Here is a 19,179-nt window from a genome sequence, read left to right on the forward strand (position 1 = left end):
GGAGACCTGCACAAACCACCATGGCCCACACGTCGGCTAGAGACCCCATTCTCTGTGTCTGGTTCACAGAGGCATGCGGGGGCCAGGAGCCCCCGAGCAGGACTCAGGGGTCTGTCATGTCTGTGCATTTCCCAGGTCGAGGGTGTACAGCTGTCCTCAGTTTCCCCAAATCCCACCTACAGCTCCCCTCTCCCAGGACTCCACTTTCCTTAGGGCCAAAGCACAAAGGGAGATGTCAATTACATGGCCCTTATTGTCATAGAGAAAGAAAAAAATGCCAGCTCCTCAGTCAAAGCAAAGTCTTCTGACTCCTAGCTGGAAAAGAACTGTCTCGTGTTGGGTTGGGGATGAGGACAAGGAAGGTCTGCAGCAGGAGGAAGGTGGGAGGGTGCCAACAAACAAGGCCCTGATATTCCAGAAAGATCTCAAGTTATAGGAGGATCCCCAGCTGGGATCCCAGGCACAGAGAAATGTGGGCGGAGGGTCCAAACGCTGCGGGGGAGGAGCGGCAGGTGCCCAGACAGAGCACATTCTATTTTCCTGGAAGGTGTATCACATCTGCCACCCAAAGGTGCAGCCCCCAAACCACAGAAGGAATTAGGAGAGAGGATGAGAAGAGAGACTTACCGCAGCATAAGGGCTGCAAGTGTCTCCACTCCATCATCCGTGAGCCCCGGGGGTCCTGCAGGGGGACGGATGCACAGTAAACTCAAGGCAGCCTGTGTGTGCCCGATGTGCATACGGACCTTCCAAGCCTGCTCTCTAGGGCAGGACAAGTGAGGAGGGCAGGCCCCAAGATTAGCTATTTACATGAAGCCAACAGAAGCTCGGGGCATAGAAGGGACTTGTCTGAGGACAAGGTGGCGGAAAGGGCCAGCCTGCCTCCTCATTTAGGGAGCTGCATGCAAATCTACAAAGAGATGGACAGACACACGCTCAGCTTATTCCAGGGTGGACCCAGGGATCGGGATGGACCGGGTCCCAGTCTATGGGGTGCCGGGGCAGGCAGGGATCAACCCAGAGGGTGGGTGTTAGGCAAAGACAGACCAGGTCTTGCAGAGAGCGGGCTGTCTCTGAGCCAGCTGTGGAGGGGCAGGCCACTCACCAGGACATAAGCTTCCAGCTGCAACAGAGACAGACAGAGGCAGTGAGCAAACCCTCCCATAAGACCCGAGCCCTCCGTGCATGCTAAGTGTTCATCCCTCGGGACAGGCACAGGTTCTGTAATAGGTTGAATGGTGTCCCCCTCCTCCCAAAATTCACATGTTGATGTCCTCATGCTCAGTGTCTCAGAATGTGACTGTATTTGGAGACGGGTCTTGATAGTGGTGATTAGTTAAAATAAGGTCCCTAGCATAGGTCCCAGTCCAATAGGACTGGTGTCATAAGAAGGGGAAATTTGGACACAGATGCGCATAGAGGGAAGACAATATGAAGACACAGAGAGAAGATGGCCGGCTACAAGCCAAGGAGGGAGACCTGGAACAAATCCCTCCTTCATGGTCCCTGGAAGGAACCAATTCTGCCCCCACCTTGATCTTAGACTTCTGGCCTCCAGAACTTGGAAAAAATACATTTCTGCCCTTTAAGTCGCTGAACAAACTCATACAGTGGCCACCGGCAATGAGGGTGGCCGAGCCCCATCCAGGACCTCTGTGTTCCTGGCTCCCCATCACAGCCCTGCCCTCCTCTCCAGACTCCCACACGCCCCAACCAGGGACAGCTCCTCCAGGCAGCCCTCCCATGTTGCAGCTGGGTTGGTTTTTCAAGGGATCATTCCAGGTTCCTTGAAGGTCTGTAATGCATACATTCATCCCTGAACCCCCAGCACCTGCCTGGAGCCTGGCTTCTAGCTCCATCAATGTCAAACTGAACAGTCAACACTGACTCCAGTGAAGGTCAACTGCTTGCACAACTTGCCCCCTCTCCAGGGAAGGCTGTGGGCAGACGACCCCCTAAAACAACTGGGCACAGGGACTCAGCACCATCCGCTCAGAAACATACATGTTTGGGACCTTCAACACCTCCCTGGCCGTGGACCTCAGTATCCCACTCCTGGGGTCCAGCTGAGCCTAAGGAAGGACACACCAGTGGAAAAGAAGGTTTGAGCATAAAAAAAATCATGGCAGCATTTCTGACAATGACCAAAACCTGGAAACAAGCAAATGTCCACCAGGAGGGGGCAGTTGGGTACGAAGCCTTCCTTTGGCAGAAGGACCTCAGGCACTGAGGTGAGTTTGCAAGGCTGCGTCAAAAACGTGGGCAAGTGCATTCAAAGATCCAATGAAAAAAGTAATGTGGAGGGCTTCCCTGGTGGCGCAGTGGTTGAGGGTCCGCCTGCCGATGCAGGGGACACGGGTTCGTGCCCCCGTCCGGGAAGATCCCACATGCCGCGGAGTGGCTGGGCCCGTGAGCCATGGCCGCTGAGCCTGCGCGTCCAGAGCCTGTGCTCCGCAACGGGAGAGGCCACAACAGTGAGAGGCCCGCGTACCGCAAAAAAAAAAAAAAAAAAAAAAAAAGTAATGTGGAAACTCAGGCTGGTAAAAGTTAAGAAAACACTGCATGTACCCAATGGAACTGTGCTTCTAGGCTGGGGCCCACTGGGGAACCTTGCAGGATTATTTTCCAGAATGAGCCCCCTGGGGTGGGGTCTGGGTCTGCTCTGCTCAATCATGTGCCCCAAGTGTTAGAACGGCGCCTGGCACGCCATAAGCACCATACACGTGACCCCTCAGGGACCCCTCAACTGAAGTCACCCCAGACTGCGTTCCCATCTTTGCTCTAGATATGTACAGTTTACTTAAATCTCTTCCTTTACAATCTCTTTCCTTCTGAAAGCGCCTCTTTGCAGCAGAATGCCAACTAATAAATACAGAAGCAACAGAGTTGGAAAAATCACCACTTTGCAAGCATCGTAGCAAGTTTTGATTCATGTAATTCTGAACTCATCTGTGGAGGCTAGAACTAGCGGGTGATCATGGTGACTGGTAACAGGGTGTCCACACAGTCTCAAGTGTCCCCCACAGATTACTTACTGATTACAAAGGGGAAACAGTGACTTTTGCGGGGAGAAACCAGGCAGACTCTGTCTGAACTACCGTCAGGTACCTCGGGATACAACACACTGGGGAGGACCAGCACGGCTCCCGTGGATCCTCCCCCATGACACACAACTTGAACCTGATCGCAGAGAACAAGCCAGAAGACCAGCCCGCTGGGGAGCACCATTCGAAACAACCGCCTGGAGTCTCCAAAAATGTCAATGTCATGAAACACAGGCAAAGGCTGAGGAGCTGATTCAGAGTAAAGGATGCGAGAGACATGACGACTAAATTCGACACGTCGTCAGAGACTAGGTCCTGGACCAGCAAACAAACATGCTATACAGGACATTACTGGAACAATATGGACTCTGTATTAGATAATATTATTGTACCGATGTCAAAATCCCTAAATGTAATGATTGTACTCTAGTTGTATGAAAGAATGTTCTCTTCTTAAAGGATACAGGAAGTGTTCGGGGACAAAGAGATGTGATATCTGCAAATTATTCTCAAATGATTTATCACTAAAATAATTTTAAAACTATATATGTACATATACATATATACATACAATGCAGGTATGTGTACATATATGTATATACACACACTGAGAGAGAAAGCACATAAATATAATAAAATGTTTGGTAATTGGTGAACCTAGATATGTGGTTCTCAAAGTGGGTTCCCCAGAGCAGCAGCAGAAACCAGGAACTTGTTAGAAATACAGATCCTTGGGGCCCATCAAGGAAGCTCCTGAATCAAAAATTCTGGGGAGGGCCCAATAACTTGTATGTGAACAAGCCCTCCAGGTGGTTCTGCTGCACACTCCAGTTTGAGAACCTCTGTTCCTGATCAGAGCTTGGCCAACTATGACCCTTGTGCTAAATCCGGCCCTCTGTTTGTGTAAATGAGCTTTATTGGCACCCAGGCACACTCATTCATTCACGTGTTGTCTGTAGCTGAGTCCATTCAAGTTGTGACAGAATCCCTCTGACTGGCAGACCCAAACATACCTACTACCTGGCCCTTTACAGGAAGTTTGCCCATCCCTGGGCTCCATGAAGGGCCTATGGGAAGTTCTCTGTGACTTTCTTCCAACTTTTCTGTACATTTGAAGTTATTTCCAAATAAAAATTAAGAGAAAATCAATGCCTTTTTATGTGAGTGTATGTATTTTGAAGGAGAAACGGTGGGTTTTAAGTGGTAATTATATTTTCTTTCCAATAAACATTAAATAAATGTAGGGCTATTAAGATTTTAAATGATGGACCACGGCCCCAACCCCGCACAGAGGGGTACTGGCCACTGTGGGGACCACTGGTGCCCCTTGCGGAGGAAGCATGCCCACAAGCGCTCTTGTCACATAGAACTTCCCCTGGGTCCCCCAAGGGACGTGGAGCCCCAGGAAGAAACCGAGAATGGAGGTAGAAATTGGAAGAGGCAGGGGGAAAGGCCAGTTGTGGATGGTGGCCCTGGCCAGGCCGAACTCAGGTGGGTATGTTCCGGGCCCACGGTTTTAGAAGCCAATCTCACCTTCTCGCTGACGGGCCTCAGGTCTGGAGTGACAGTGAAGATGCTGATGAGCACTGGAGGAAAGGAAATAGGCGTGTGGCAGCTCCAGGCCATGGCTGGCCCTCCCCCCGGCGCACACCGGCCACCCACCTCGGTGCTGGGGCCTGTACACCGGCTTGTCGGTCTGGATGAACACGGAGGCTCCCCGGCTGTCCACAGTCACTGAAGTCTGGTTGTGGAAGAAGGGGCCCTCCTCTGCCCACCAACCATGGCCCCACACCTTCAGGAGGGCCTGGCCCCAGAGGCCTGTGGGCACCTGCAGGCACAGCACAGAGCTTTGGGCAGGGGGTGTCACCCTGGAAGGTACCCAGGTATTGTGAAAGCAGCATGGAGGTCTAGGGAAGGGGAGCACACCCAGGGGCAACTGTGCACCCAGGGGACACTCAGCAGTTTCTGGAGATTTTTCTGGGTGTCACAGCTTCGGGGAGCAGGCGCTACTGGGCATCTGGTGGGTGGAGGCCAGGGATGCTGTTCAAGACCCTGTGATGCACAGGACGGCTGTCAGCAGCGCTGAGAATGAGAAACACTGGTGTAGCTTGACAAGACAGAGCCTTTTCCTCTCCTGACGCTGCAAGCTTGCAAAGATATTCTCATCCCTGTAGAGCTACAAGAATTATCTCCCATCTTACCCAAATGCAGTCATAGCTGGTAAGCTGGGAGGTATGGAGACCCTAGTCCCTTCATATACATATATACATATGAATACATGTATGCATATGTATGTATATTTTCATATTTCATATATGTATATAATGTATGTGCCTCTGTGCTTTGTCGCACTGTAAACACTGCACACACATTATACAATCCCATTTATATGAAATGTCCACAATAGGCAAATCCGTAGAGACAGAAAGCAGATTAGTGGGTACCAGGAGCTGGAGGGAGATGGGGAATGGGGAGTGACAGCTCATGGGGATGGGGCTCCCTTCTGGGGTAATGAAAATGTTCTGGAACTAGATAGGGGTGGTGGTTGCACAACAGTGTGAATGTTCTAAATGTCACTGAACTGTCCACTTTAAAATGGTGTTAAGTGGTAAAAAAAAAAAAAGTGGGGGGCTTCCCTGGTGGCGCAGTGGTTGGGAGTCTGCCTGCCGATGCAGGAGACGCGGGTTCGTGCCCCGGTCCGGGAGGATCCCGCATGCCGCGGAGCGGCTGGGCCCGTGAGCCGTGGCTGCTGAGCCTGCGCGTCCGGGGCCTGTGCTCCGCGGCGGGAGGGGCCACAGCAGTGAGAGGCCCGCGTACCGCAAAAAAAAAAAAAAAAAAAAAAAAAAAAAAAGTGGGGTTTTTTTGGCCACCTAGATGGATAAATAAAAAATACCCACTGCAGTCTTAAGGATTCACCCTGGAGTTCAAATTCTTCTAGGACAAAATTTCCAACATTTAGGGAATGGAAACTACCCTATATAATTCCCTCATTTTTTCTTTTTTAAGTGACGAGCAAAACACCCATGCATGTGAGTCATAACCTATAGAAACTCTTTTTGTGACTAAAGCAAACAAAAGTCACGACTCTGGATGTGACCATGTGTCATGAATGCGATGCTCGTGGCCATCCCTGGGTGCCTGGCAGGTGGACATTACGTGGTCATCAGTTCACACTGGGAGCTCCAGCACCACCTGTTCCTAAGACCATCCAAATGTGGGGGTGTTCTTCTCCCAGTTGTTTGTCAGCATCCACCTGTGTGGTTGCTCAAGGGGTGAAAAAGTCCTCATCACCATCACAGCAAGCAACCATGCTAAGTATCCTGGTGAATTATCTGACCAGTCCTCACACCAGTGTGCCCATTTTATGGATGAGGTTGGGGCATGCCAGGACCTTCTCCATCCTTCCAGCACCTGTCTCTGGCTGCCTCTCTTGTCTGCTCTGAACAGCATCAGAGGGACCCTGCCTGCCTCCCTGCCCACCTGCCACCCTCAGGATGGGGCGTCTCAGGACTCTGGGGTCCCTCCTAACTGCAGTTAACCTTGAGAACCTTTAGGATGAACTTGAGGATAATCCCCTTACTTTGACTCCCAAATCCCTACCTGCCTTTGTTTCTGGAAACCACTCAGCATCAGCCAAAGACCTCCATGCAAGGAGGAAAAAACCCCAGGCCACCCAGGGGAGCAGGCATGGACAGGTAGGAAGGAGCTGGCGGGTGGGGGGGGGGGTGGCTGTGTGCCAGCGGGGGGTCGTGGCTGCTGGGACCAAGAAGCTGCCCTGAGAACAGAAAGGATCAGATGTGACCTTTGGGGACATGAAGTGACCCGCCCCGGGTCTTGAAAGCTGCAGAGCTGCCGTTTCCAATCAAGTCTCAGCTCAAAGTGGTGTTCCTACCTGGTCCTGCACCTGCCAGCCCTCAGAGGTCTTGCCAGAAGGTTCTGGACTGAGCTGATCCCCATCCCCACCCCTGACCTCAGTGATCCACATTTGCTCCTTTAGCATCAGTGACAGCCAAGGACTCGGGGGCCGAGATCCAAGCAAGGGAGATGGCCAGGCAAAGTTGGCGTAGCTGGCAGCTGAGTACAAAGGTGGGGGGCTTGGGGCCCAGCTAAAGAAAGAGGCTGGCTGTCCTCTGGGGAAGGCTGTGTGGAGGGGCCAATCCTACGGCAGGCCGATCCACCGCCCTGATGAACGCCCAGCTCCCCGCCCCTCCAGGCAAGGGAGGCCCCTGGGGCTCTGGGTGTGGGTCCCAGATTACCAGACTCTGTAGGCATCCACCAAACATACCCGAGAGAGAGAAGCCACCAGACTCACTAGACCCTGAGTTTCCGACACATTGTTGTGCAGATGGGTGGTCCGGACTATAAAGGCATGGCTCACAATAGACACCCATGGTTGGTGGCAACAGGTATCACGATTCCTCTCCTAAATGGAAACCATCCAAAGCAGAGGGATTCAGGTGAAGGCTGATTCCACAGTGGAAATCTCCCTCCCACTATTCATGGGAGCTCCTGGCTAGCTAGCTCCACTCCAGGCCACTGGCTGCCTCTTTTGGCCTCCTTCCTGCCCCAGTGCTTTTGCACCCGTGGTTCCCTCTGCCTGGAATGCCCTGCTCCCAAATTCCTGCATGTCGGTTCCTCCTGGTTTCAGCTCAGAGGGGCCCTGCTGCCATATAAGATGTGACTCTGCCCCCCACTCCTCAGCATTCTCTTTCTCTGACACATTTTAAAATAAAATGTTAGGGGCTTCCCTGGTGGCGCAGTGGTTGAGAGCCCGCCTGCCAATGCAGGGGACACGGGTTCGTGCCCCGGTCCGGGAAGATCCCACATGCCGCAGAGCAGCTGGGCCCCTGAGCCATGGCTGCTGAGCCTGTGCGTCCGGAGCCTGTGCTCCGCAATGGGAGAGACCACAACGGTGAGAGGCCCACGTACCGCAAAAAAATAAATAAATAAAATAAAATAAAATGTTAGAATTTGATTAACATTTAGTGTCCTAAAATAGGACACTTGCTACTCTCTGAGGTGATCATGTTTATGTAATTGGGGGTTTACTATCTGACCCACCCCTTTGCCCATCACCAATAAGGCTGGTGGCTGAGAGCAGGGAATGTGGCCAACTTCCTGCTTGAAACTGAATAGATGCTTAAGACATTTGTTACACAGATGCACGGGTTAAGTCTGAAAAATCGGAATAAAACAAATATCATGAGGTTTTAGGTATGCTTTCTTGAAAGTTCCATCAAGGGCCTCTTCCCGGCATCCTCGCTGCTGCACAGATGAGAAGGACGAGGCACAGACTGGGCAGAGCCTGCAAGTGGCAGTCAGTGACAACACTAGGTCCCCACAACACGGGTTTCCAAACCCTGTACCCGGAAGCACTCAGGTCCCCAAGGCAGGCACAGCTGGGGAGTGGGTGGGGTAGTGGGCAGGGGGGTCCTACACCCACAAGAGCGGCTTCTCTCTTGTCTGAGGCCCACACCATGGTTCCACAGACCAGAGTTTCTCAACTCAACCTCGGCACTACTGACGTTTAGGGCTGAATCATCCTCTGCAGTGACGGGGAAGGGGGCGTCCTGTCACTGTAGGGTGTTGAGCAGCATCCCTGGCTTCCATCCACTAGATGGCAGTAGCACCCTCACCCCCAGCTACCATAACCAGAAATATCTCCAGACACTGCCATTGTCCCCCGGCGGGGGAGGGGAGCATCCTTCCCCACCCCCCCAAGTTGAGAAAGGCTCATCCAGAGCTCTTCTAAATGCTAAGAATCCCAAGACCCTTTTGAAAGTCTCCAGTCCAGGGATCCCCGGCCCTTCTCCCACAGTTATACGGCCGTTTACTGGTTTCTTATACAAATCCACAGCATCTAGCCTGTGAAGAGTGCCTTCTTATGTGCGGGGACTAGGGACAGAGCATAATCTTAACCCCGCTGGGGCAGCCCTGGTTTCTTTCTTTTTTTTTCTTTCTGGTAAGTAATATGCTTTATTAAAAGTACTTCTCTAAATAAAATATACGAGGCTTTCTTTTTTCCTAAGTAGTTCTTCTGTCAGTGGATAGGGCAGCCCTGCATTCTGATTCACAAGAAAGCAGATCTGCTCACAGGAAGCTGGCAAGGGTGGCTCTAGCCTATTTATCCAGGGTTTTCCAAATGTTGACATCTGGGGCTGGCTCACTCTCAGCGGAGGGGCTGTCCTGTGTATTACAGGATTTGAGCAGCATCCTTGGTCTCTACCCACTAGAAGCCAGTAGCAACCTCCATCCCTGCCCCCCAAGCTGTGACAACCAGAACTGTCTCCAGACCCTGCAAACCTCAGCCCCGGAAGAGAACTCTAGAGAAAGAATTCTAACATTGACAAGAGGGCAGGAAGACCACTGCCCCACAGCAATTAGACACTAATGATGCATCCCATCCCATGGAAGAGGAACCGCCCCGGACTTCGTTCTAATCACTGGGACAGAACACATTACAATTTGGAATGATTCTCTACTTAGCCCATCCTTTCAGGGACTCCTTTGAGCATCTGGTAAGCGTTAAGGACTAGCTAACCCAGAAAAAGCCGACAATGTCAGGGCTTACGACTGCCTTGAAATCCAAGGACTCCAGTTAAAAAAACCCATGTCAGAGAATGACCTACCTGTAGTTTGGTATGTAAAATAATTTTAAAATAATAATATTCAATGCCAACAAGGCTGCGGGAAATTTGGTCTCTAATGTATAGCTGGTGGTGCCATGCACGTGCACTGCTGTGTCTTCCAAGACAAAACAGGACCCAGCAAGAGCCTTGGATCCTAATTTGGTAGTTCTTCTTTCAGGGTGTTCAGTTTAAGGCAGGCATCCAGAACGTTAACAGCTTTACGCACAAAGATGCTCTCAGTTTTTGGATTACCTTATCAAAACCCTGAAAACAAGAAAAAAATCTAACCATGTACAAGCGATGTGTGTGTGAGGGGGAGGTGTTAGTAAATTAGTATATAAAAGAGATGCAGTGGGATGTTATTTACAATAGGATGCAATTATAGAGACTTGGAAACATGGAAGTATGTTTATGCAACGTGTGAAGAGAAAATGGCATGACAGACCACAATATACCCTTTAACTGCAACTATGAAAGAAAATGTCTTTATGTGGACAAGGATTTATGGGAAACATGAAAAAGTGAAAAGTATGAGGGATGGGATTATGGGTGAGCTTTCTCCTTTTGTAAATTGTTTTTTCCTTCATTATTCTTTTTTTTTTTTTTACATCACCATTAATGATTTTTTTCACAACACATGCAAATTCTCTTGTTCCATTCCAGTTCAATTCTTTATTTCCAAGGTAGGGTTTCTGATTTTAAAAATTCATAGCTTACCTTGAGTTTGATCGTCCCTTTATCTAAAAAATGAAAATAAAATGAAAACAGTTAAATCAGGAGCTGTGTTTTCCTGCCTCCTTGAGCTGCAGCCTTACAAACAGGGGCTTTCTCAACCCAGAGGGATTTTCTGTGGACAAACACACACCCTGGGTCATGCTGGTCTGGCCTGGGCTGGGATCGGCAGAAGTGAGAGGTTTCCTCAAAGCTGGAGAGTACTGAAGACCGGAGGGCATGGACAAAGCCGAGCTACTCAGGTGAAGGTTGGCCAGCCTGCATACTTTATTCACTTCACCCCTGGCCCCTGCCCAAGGTAAGCTGTGACGGGAGCAAAGAGAAAACTCCACGGGAGAGGAACAAGGAGAAAGGTGGAGAGAAAAAGAGGAGCCTGAGGTCCCCAGTGGACCTCACTCCAATGGATCTAAGTAGTCTTCCATCTACCTCACTCTTCTACCCAAACTGAGTCATTTGTCATCTGACACTTCTCCAGGCTCTTTGGCCTCCAGGACTTAATTAGGCATCTACTGTTTCTGCCTCCCAGTGTCCATTTCCCCCATTTCCTGCTAGCAGAAGCCCGATTTTCTTGGAGGAGCCCACCTACCCAACTCCTAATTCTTAAGTTTTAGTGGGTTCTGCCCATCTTCCCTGGGGCTCTGGGCAGATCTACACAGGCCTTCCTCCTAGACACAGTGATTGGTTCAGGGTTGAGCACATGACCCACATGGGCCAATCGGCATAGGCCTTCCCTCTGGTCACGGGGATTGGTTCAGGATTGAGAACATGAGCCAATCAGAGGGAATCCCGGGACTTTCCCCAAAGGTCCTGTGACTGCCAGTCCCTCCCTGCTTTGGAGAGACACAGGCACATCCAGAAGTGAAGCTGGGAGACTGGGCCAGTGACGCCAGGGGACTTTTCCAGTTATAAGAGCCCATAAACTCTCTGTTGCTGAAGCCAACCTGATTTGGGTTTCAGGACTGGCCAGTGGAGTCGGGACTGCCTGCACTTCTCCTACCTACCCAAGTCTCCCTCTCCCAGGGGACAGAGGCTGCCTTGTTGGCCTTGGGAGACCTGACATCATCTCTCGGTGTCTCCTGTGGCCGCACCACACCCTGCATGATGAATGAGTTACCTGCCCTGCTGGACTACAGGCCCTAAGGCAGGGGCCTGCTCTCCACACTTTGTCCAAGAGGCCAACGTTGCTGTTATCTGCAGTTTACGAAGGAGAGCCAGGGAAAGGCTGGCTGAGGGCCTGAGCTCAACTCAGTGGCAGGCTGGCTGTGAGCCCAGCTCCGGGTCTAACACCACAGGGGTGCTAGAAGCTCAACAAAGGATCTGAAAAGGTCACAAGATTCCCTCTGGGCCCCCTTCCTTCTAGCCAAAATTGGCGTGAAAGGGTGCCCAAATCTATCCAGATCTGCACCCACTGAACCTGAGCTGCTGAGGAACAAGGCACTCTGATTTCCCAGACTGGGCAGGTGGCTTCCCCTGCTGGGCCTTACTCTCTCCATCTGTAAAGTGAGGAGAATGCAACCTGTCCTCCTACTCCTGCCAGGGTTCTGGAGGTGGGGTGGGAAGGAAGCAAAGCAATGGCGATACTGCCTGAGCCCTAAAGACCACTTTGCAAAGGGAGGGGAAGGCCTGGTCAGGCACCCCAGGGACCTACCCAGGATGGCTCCCTGGCTCTGCGCCACCGCCTCGCCCTGGGCCACCAGCTGAGCCTGGACCATGACTTTCCTTGGGGAGTTAAAGATGGTCACACTGATGACTTCCTCCACTCCTGAGCGGAAGACGGAGGGTGCAGCGATCAAATAGCCCCTGCAGAAGAGGAGAACCGCAGTGAAGGCCAAAGGTTCTGACCCATCCCTAGCCTCACTGTCACCTGGCTGAATCAGGGTGCACCCCAGGTGGACTCCCACCTATGCTTGACCACACTCCGATGGCACTGTCACTTTATGTGTCCATGTCCCCTACCAACCTGTGAGCTCCGTGAGGCTTGTTCACCTCTGAAGTCCCCCCCAAGTAAGAATCTGGCTTCTCTAGATCTACCCAGAACCACACCCCCTTCGATCTAGGCATTATGGCCTCTGGACTTTTTTCGTAGCTCCTTCTGCCACAGGACCTTTGCACACGCCACACCCACAAACTAAAATACTCTCCCCTGTAGACTGAGTTACTGGTAGGATCCCACTTCATCCTCAAAGTCACCCGTGAGACGTGCTAACATCTCCCATTTACAGAGTCAGAAATTAAGCCCCAGAGAAGGCAATTCATGTGCCCGAGTCAGTGAGAGATTAGGCTACAAACCCAGGCAGCCAGACTCTGGAACCCAGTGGAAAGAAGCAAGGAACTACCTGCAGCATTAATTTTAAGAATAAGACCCTGAAAACAAATTAAATGGCCTGAAACAGGAAAAGCACTGTGAACAATGGAGTCAAAATAGCTCTCTCTTTCTCAAAAGACTCAGCTTGACTGCGAAGACATTTCTGGAAGAGAGGTGTTATTATCCTGTTTTCCAGACAGGAAGGCTGACCTTGCAGAAGGAGAAGGAGTGTGCACCAGATCACACAGCCAGGCAGGAGAGGGCCCTGGGGTCCCCTTATGGCACCGGACCTGGAGGCCTAGGTCCTCCCCACCTGAGCTCCTGCTTCCCCATTATTTTGAAGGCTTAGGTAGAAAATCACAAAGGCTCATCCATAACCATGCGACCCACTCACAGTGCAATGGTAAGTGCCAGGAGCCTGGCAGCAAAGGCAGCACGATTCCAACGGTGCAGAACTACAGGCACCAGAAGGAAATAGGAGAAAGGGAAAACACTGGGCAAACATTGAGATCAGGAGACATTGTTTTATTTCTCAACATCCTCTCTGGGACAACCCCAGGTCCACACACAAAGATGAATTTAGACCCTTACCACACACCATACACGAAGAGGACCTTCGAGACGTGCCATGTACTATAGGACTCCAGCACTGATAAGAGTGTGCAAAGACCCTAGTTTCGTAGGAGCACTGCCCAGCAGTGGCTGGACCCAGTAACAACCCTGGGGTCCGACGTTCTGTCTGACTCCAGCACCGACAAGCGCCTGCAATGACAGGGTTCCTCTGTGCAGTGTCAGGCCTTGGCCATGCACAGAGCATACACTGATCCTGGGTATGTAACTGCACCAGCCGGAGCATGCAATGACCCTGGGTTTCATGGATGTTCTGTCCGGGTCCAGCACTGACCACAATGTGTACTGACCCTGCATCCTATATGTTCTGTCCCACTCCAGCGTCATAAACACAGCATTCAATGACACTGGGACAGACATGTACTGCCTCAAGCACGGGGAGACCTTTGCTTCATGTGTGATGTGCACCATCCAGCTCTAGCACTGACCAGAGGGTGCAATGACCCTGGGGTCCCCTGTGCCGTGTCTGGCCTCAGCAGTGCACAGAGCACATAATGATCCTGGGTACATAACTGTATTGTGTGGAGCACACAATCACCCCACGTACATGATGTGTACTATCTTAACTCCAACACCGACCTGCACGGGCAATGACCCTGGGTTCCTGTGTGTCCTGTCCCACTGCAGCATGGGAATACGGCCACCTTCAGGACAGAACCTTTCTGCCCCGCTACCAGATGACCCCCAGGGCCCCCCACCTAGCACCTGCTGAGTGTGGAAGAGTACTGGGGGAAATACACAATCCACACGTTCACTTTCCTTGGGCACTTCTAAAGCCCTTATCCAGATCTGAGTTAGGGTCTTCACTCAAAGGGCCCAGAGAACCTGATGGAACCAAATTAACTTTCCCTGCGACTCAGGAATTACAGCTGTTGGAGTGCTCGCCAGCCAATCACTGTCTACCTGATACACCCCTGCCATCTAGGCTGACACTGGCTTCTCATCCTTTGGTCTTGGAAGCTCCCATCCTGGGAAGGGTGGTATTTGGTAAAGTGTAGACGGTATTGGTCTCACAACAGTGTGCAAATCCATGGGGCTTTCTGGCATCAGGCATTCCTCACACTACAGTCAGATGGATCACAGAAGTGGGTATCTGGGGCTATTGCTAAAACGGGATACTTCGGGCTGGTGAGCCATGGCTCTGGCTTAGAGGTCGGCTAATCTGGACCCCTGGGTTGGTCATTGTGTGTCTCCCAGCACAGGAGTTCCATTTGACTCAACAGTAGGTAAGATCCCAGGGCAACTTTAGTCAGAGGCAAATACTCCTGAGAACTGTTTAAAACTCTGCAACACAGGGACTCTGAACTTGGTCCTTATAAGGCGGGGTCTCTCATGGAGGGCAGGGTCATGCTTCGTGCTGGGGACTGTCCTGTGCATGGCAGGATGTGTAGCAGCATCCCTAGCCTCCACCCAGTAGATTCCAGCCGCGTGGCCTCCCCCTAGATGTGACAACCAAAAATGCCCCCGGACATTGCTGAATGACTCCAGGGAGACAAAAATCGCCCCTTGGCTGAAAACTGCTATCCTGAGGGGTGCCAGCTTTGAAAGCATCAGGTCAAAAGTTTGCTGGGTTCCAAGTTCACAAGGCCCAGGGGAGGTAAATGCCATGGTTCCAATTGCAGCATGGTGTCTTACTTTTCAAACTGTAATCCAAAGGAGCAGCACGGGAGGTGCCTCCGCTCACCTAGTCTCACTGTTGACCTGTTTTCTGGGAACTCCTATACAAGGGCTGCTTGAACAAGGCTCAGAAAGGCCGGTCTGCACTAAACAGCTGAGCTTGAGCAGCTGGAGGCAGGCCCCCTCCCGGCCCACAACCCCGCAGGGCTCACCCAAACTTGGCAGGTCTGCGAATAGTCCCTGTGAAGCCAACTCATGGGAAATTCTCCTTAGCAGCTAGTTAATTCACCTCCTCACTGTGTCAACTCACCAGAAGCTCTGTAAGCAAACTTCAAGAAAAATGTGGAAGCAAAATAAACACTTCCTCCCCCCCCCACGCCCTCCCAAGGCAAACGGAACGGCAGGTCTCTCCTTCCATTTCTCAGCCAAGACACGCACCTCTTACCTTCAAGCCACGGACAACTGGAAATCGCCACCCAAGAAGACAGCCCTGGTCACACCAAAGGAGCGAAGTGGGATTGGCGGGGGGGGGGGGGCCTCGCCGCCTTAGCTCTGAGGAGTCCCTGTACCCCCACGGGGCCACTTCTGAAGCCTCCAGGCTACCCTCTTCCCAGTCCGACTCGTGGCGGCTAGGGGGTCAAGATTCTAGGTCCCGCCCAGCCCGGAGGCTATGTGGCCTTGGACAGGTCGCTGCGTCTCTCTGAACCAGACCCCGCGACCCCCACCCCGAGAAGGCGGCCAGCCTCCTTCGTCGCCCGGGGCTACTCACGGGGCCTGGGGCTGCGCAGCGCGCACGCAGTCCCGCGGCGACAGCAGCAGCACCAGCAGCCGGAGCAGCGGCCGGAGCAGGGCGACCCACATTTTCCGGCTCCGCGGGGCTGCCGCGCCCGGGCAGGGGGCCGGGCCGGGGTCAGGCCAGGTCCGGGGTCCGAGCGCGGCCGTCCCCGCTGCGCCGCCGGGGGCCCTTTGTTCGCAGCCCCCGCGCAGTGCGCCCGGCGCCATGCGCCCAACTCCGCGCCCGGCTACGCTGGGGCAGCGGGGGACCAGCCCCCTCCCCGGACCCGCCTTGTCCCCGGACCCGCCCCGCTCAACCCCTCCCGGCCTCCCGCCCCGCCCCCTCTCCGGACCTCGTCCCGCCCCCTCCCCCCGCTCCCTTCCCGGGACTCATCACCCCCCTCAAAACCGACTCTCCCCCAATATCTCCTGGGACCCGCCCCGCCCTCTGCCTGGACGCACCCCCAGACCTGACCCATTCCCTTCCCCTTCGTCGGACCCGACCCATCCCACTCTTCGCCCCCACCCCCAACCCGGCCCCGCATCCTCTCCCGGCCCGCCCCCGCCCTGGACTGCCCCCTTCCGAGCTCCCTGCCTGACCGCCTCCCCGCCGCCCCCACCCGGCGGACCAGCCCGGCCCCGCCCCGCCCCACGCGGGGGCCGCTCGGTCTCCACACCGCCTTCACCCCACACCTTGTCGGCACCCCCCACCTGCCCCAGCCTGGACCCGGCGACCTGTGCAGTGCACGCACAGGAGGAGCTGAGCCCTTTGGGGAAACGGAGGCTGGCCAAGGGATGAAACTTCCAGACCCGCAGCTTCCCCCACGCGCCTGACTGCTGCTCCTCGCTTCTTCCCTCTCCCCACCTCCTCCATCCACAAATCCCCTAGGCCAGGCCCCTCCCTCTCTGGGCCTCACTTTCCCTCTCTGAGAGCAGGGTGCCCCCTCCTGCCCCTCCCAGTGTGCCCAACTCAGTGATGGCCTCACTGTTGTAGGTCCCTCTGGAAGGGGGCACCTCCTTTTTATGTCATGTCCAAGTCCTGTCCCTCCTCTAGTTACCCCCCAACTGTCCCAGCTGGTCCCTCTAGTGAGGACCCCTGCAGCGACGAGGGCCTTACTTCTAAAACTCTAGAGCTGACCACATGGCCCTCCTGCCCCAAATCCTCCCGGCTCTCTATTTATCACTGGCCAAGTCCAAACACCGGGCTGCCCTGAGGCTGCCCTGATGGCTCCCACCTCATCCTAGTTCCTAGATGCCCTGTGCCACCCTGTGCCGATCCCCACTGCCAGCCTTTGCTCAAACTCTGCCCCTCTGCCCTCCTCCTTTGCCTGGCTAACTCCTGCTTCTTCCAGAAACCTTCCTTGCGCCCTCCCTGCCCTACGGGCATGGTGGGTCCTCCAGGCAGCCAGCCTTCTCCACGGGCTTTTGGCCAAGCCCTGGCCACCCAGTGAGCACCAAGCCCTGGGTGGGCAGTGGGGACTTCAGGACAGACAGGATCTGCTGTCATAGATGGCGGAGGGGGCTGTGCAGGGGCCGGAGTGGACTGGGGAGCAGCAGCAGTGCTGAGAGACCAGGAGGAGTTGCCAGCCTCCAGTCCCAGCCGCACTGGCACCAAGCAGGGTGGTCTAGCGTAATCCTCATAATTCACATCTGCCCAGCCCCTGAGCGCCTCCTGTTGCTCCTCCGTAAACCAGGCTCCACTCTCCAGTCTTGCGAGGCCAGCCTCCTGCCCCTCTGTTTTCTCCCTCATCCATGTAGCTCTGGCTACACAGGCCTCCAGGGTTCTGTGGATCCCGACTCACTACCATCACCACCTCCTCCAGCCGAGGTGCCAGCTGGCCCCTCTGCCTGGGATACTCTTCCGCCTGGGATACTCTTCCTCCTGGCATCCCAAGGCTGGCCTTCAGGATTAGCTCTACCCTCGCCTGACTACCTGTAAGAAAAAGCCTCAGATTTCAGGTCCCCCAAAGCCTGAGTTCCCTGCTCTTGCCAGGTCTGCCCCCACTCAGCAGGAGAGGCTGAACCCCACCTGGCTAGTTCCCCTGTCGGTCAAACCAGCTGCACGCCACCCAGTCCTAAGCTAACAGATTTCATTTCCTTGGTTTTTTGTGTTTTGGTTTTGGCCGAGCCCCACGGCTTGCAAGATCTCAGTTCCCCAACCAGTCCTAACCACTGGACCGCCAGGGAATTCCCTCACTTTCTTGTTATTCAAGTAAGCCCATCACGTCCTCCCGAGGGAAGCAGGGGCACCCCACCCTCTTGTTACTACAAAGCCTGCCTCCCACAGCCTCTGGCTGTCACCCGGCTCCTAAGTGCACCCCTCATGTGGTCCTGCATGGCCAGCTGTGTCTTCCCCCCACCCCGCCCGGGGTTGTGAATATATGTAACTAGCAGACCACTCTCTATCTCACCCGTTCAGTGTTGGGTATTGTGTGTTTGGCTATCTTGTACTATTTAGCATGAGGGATCCTTCCTTCCCTAATGGGGTGAATAAGAGGCAAATAGAACACCACCGTGCTCTCAACACCCAGTTTAACTCACTCCATGGTGCCCAGTACGGAGGCCATGATCTTATTATCCCAGTGAACCTACTTCCTGTCTGCCTCCCCTGGGGCAGGAGCACCATTTGCTACTGGATGCCGGGCCCCTGCTTTGAAGTGGACATCAGTACATGTGACATCCTCCCTGGTTCCCTGAGCTGAAGTGGGGAACTGGGGAAGAGTCCCACATTTGATACGTTTCCAGCACTTGTGTGAGTCCCTGGTTAACAGAGCCATTATTAGAAATTGTTACACCAACTTTCAATTTAGTATATGATATTAAAAATAAAAACAATAAGTATGCGAAAGTTATCAATTCCTCATTATTTCACTACATCATACTTTTCTCTGTGCTCTTGAGAGTATCCCTGACCTTTGTATCTGATGGTGAAAAGACTCTGTAGTGATACACATGTCTTCCCATGTAGTGACTTCCTGCTAGCAGCTTGAAACTGGCCATGGGGGGAGTACAGTCAATTCTGCTCTAACACTAGTTTTGAAAACAAAAATTTGTTCCAACATGATGGATACATAAGGGAAGGATTTGAGCGTAATTTGATGGAATGTGGTATTGCTTATGCAGGATTTGGTCTGTAAGAAACACGGAGTGAATGCAGGAAATAGCACCCCACTGACCAGAGCCACATGGGAATATACAACCCGTGCCCCCCACACACACACACCCCCTCAACATCTACACTCCCTGAGCTGTTAGGAGCCACCCTGCCCTCCCCTGTCTGGGATGACAATGTCCCATCTCATTTCAGCAAACCCCCTCCTGGTACCTCTCAGAGACACGAAGGCTACACAACCTTCCCACACCACATCCACACATGAACCTCAGGTCTTTTCCAAGGTCAAGTGCCACATGTGCTGTAGTATTCATGTCATCTTAGGGTTTAACGTGT

At 53.2% G+C, this 19,179-nt stretch overlaps 1 protein-coding gene across 1 annotated transcript in view; it reads right to left on the minus strand.

The window, feature by feature from the left end:
- Positions 1-15,833, minus strand: part of CPAMD8 (C3 and PZP like alpha-2-macroglobulin domain containing 8) — a 100,883-nt gene extending 85,050 nt beyond the window's left edge. Inside the window, exons 1-7 of the mRNA XM_081233152.1 lie at positions 15,727-15,833; positions 12,054-12,205; positions 10,391-10,413; positions 4,707-4,872; positions 4,578-4,630; positions 1,106-1,123; positions 628-682 (exon numbers count right to left, since the gene is read on the minus strand). Of these exons, the coding sequence (XP_081089278.1) occupies positions 628-682; positions 1,106-1,123; positions 4,578-4,630; positions 4,707-4,872; positions 10,391-10,413; positions 12,054-12,205; positions 15,727-15,818 (559 nt within the window). The 5' untranslated portion in view covers positions 15,819-15,833. The remainder of the gene's footprint in view (positions 1-627; positions 683-1,105; positions 1,124-4,577; positions 4,631-4,706; positions 4,873-10,390; positions 10,414-12,053; positions 12,206-15,726) is intronic.
- Positions 15,834-19,179: the final 3,346 nt, after the last annotated feature.

Source organism: Mesoplodon bidens (assembly GCF_964165515.1).
Source record: "Mesoplodon bidens genome assembly, chromosome: 4".
Taxonomy (NCBI): Eukaryota; Metazoa; Chordata; class Mammalia; order Artiodactyla; family Ziphiidae; genus Mesoplodon; species Mesoplodon bidens.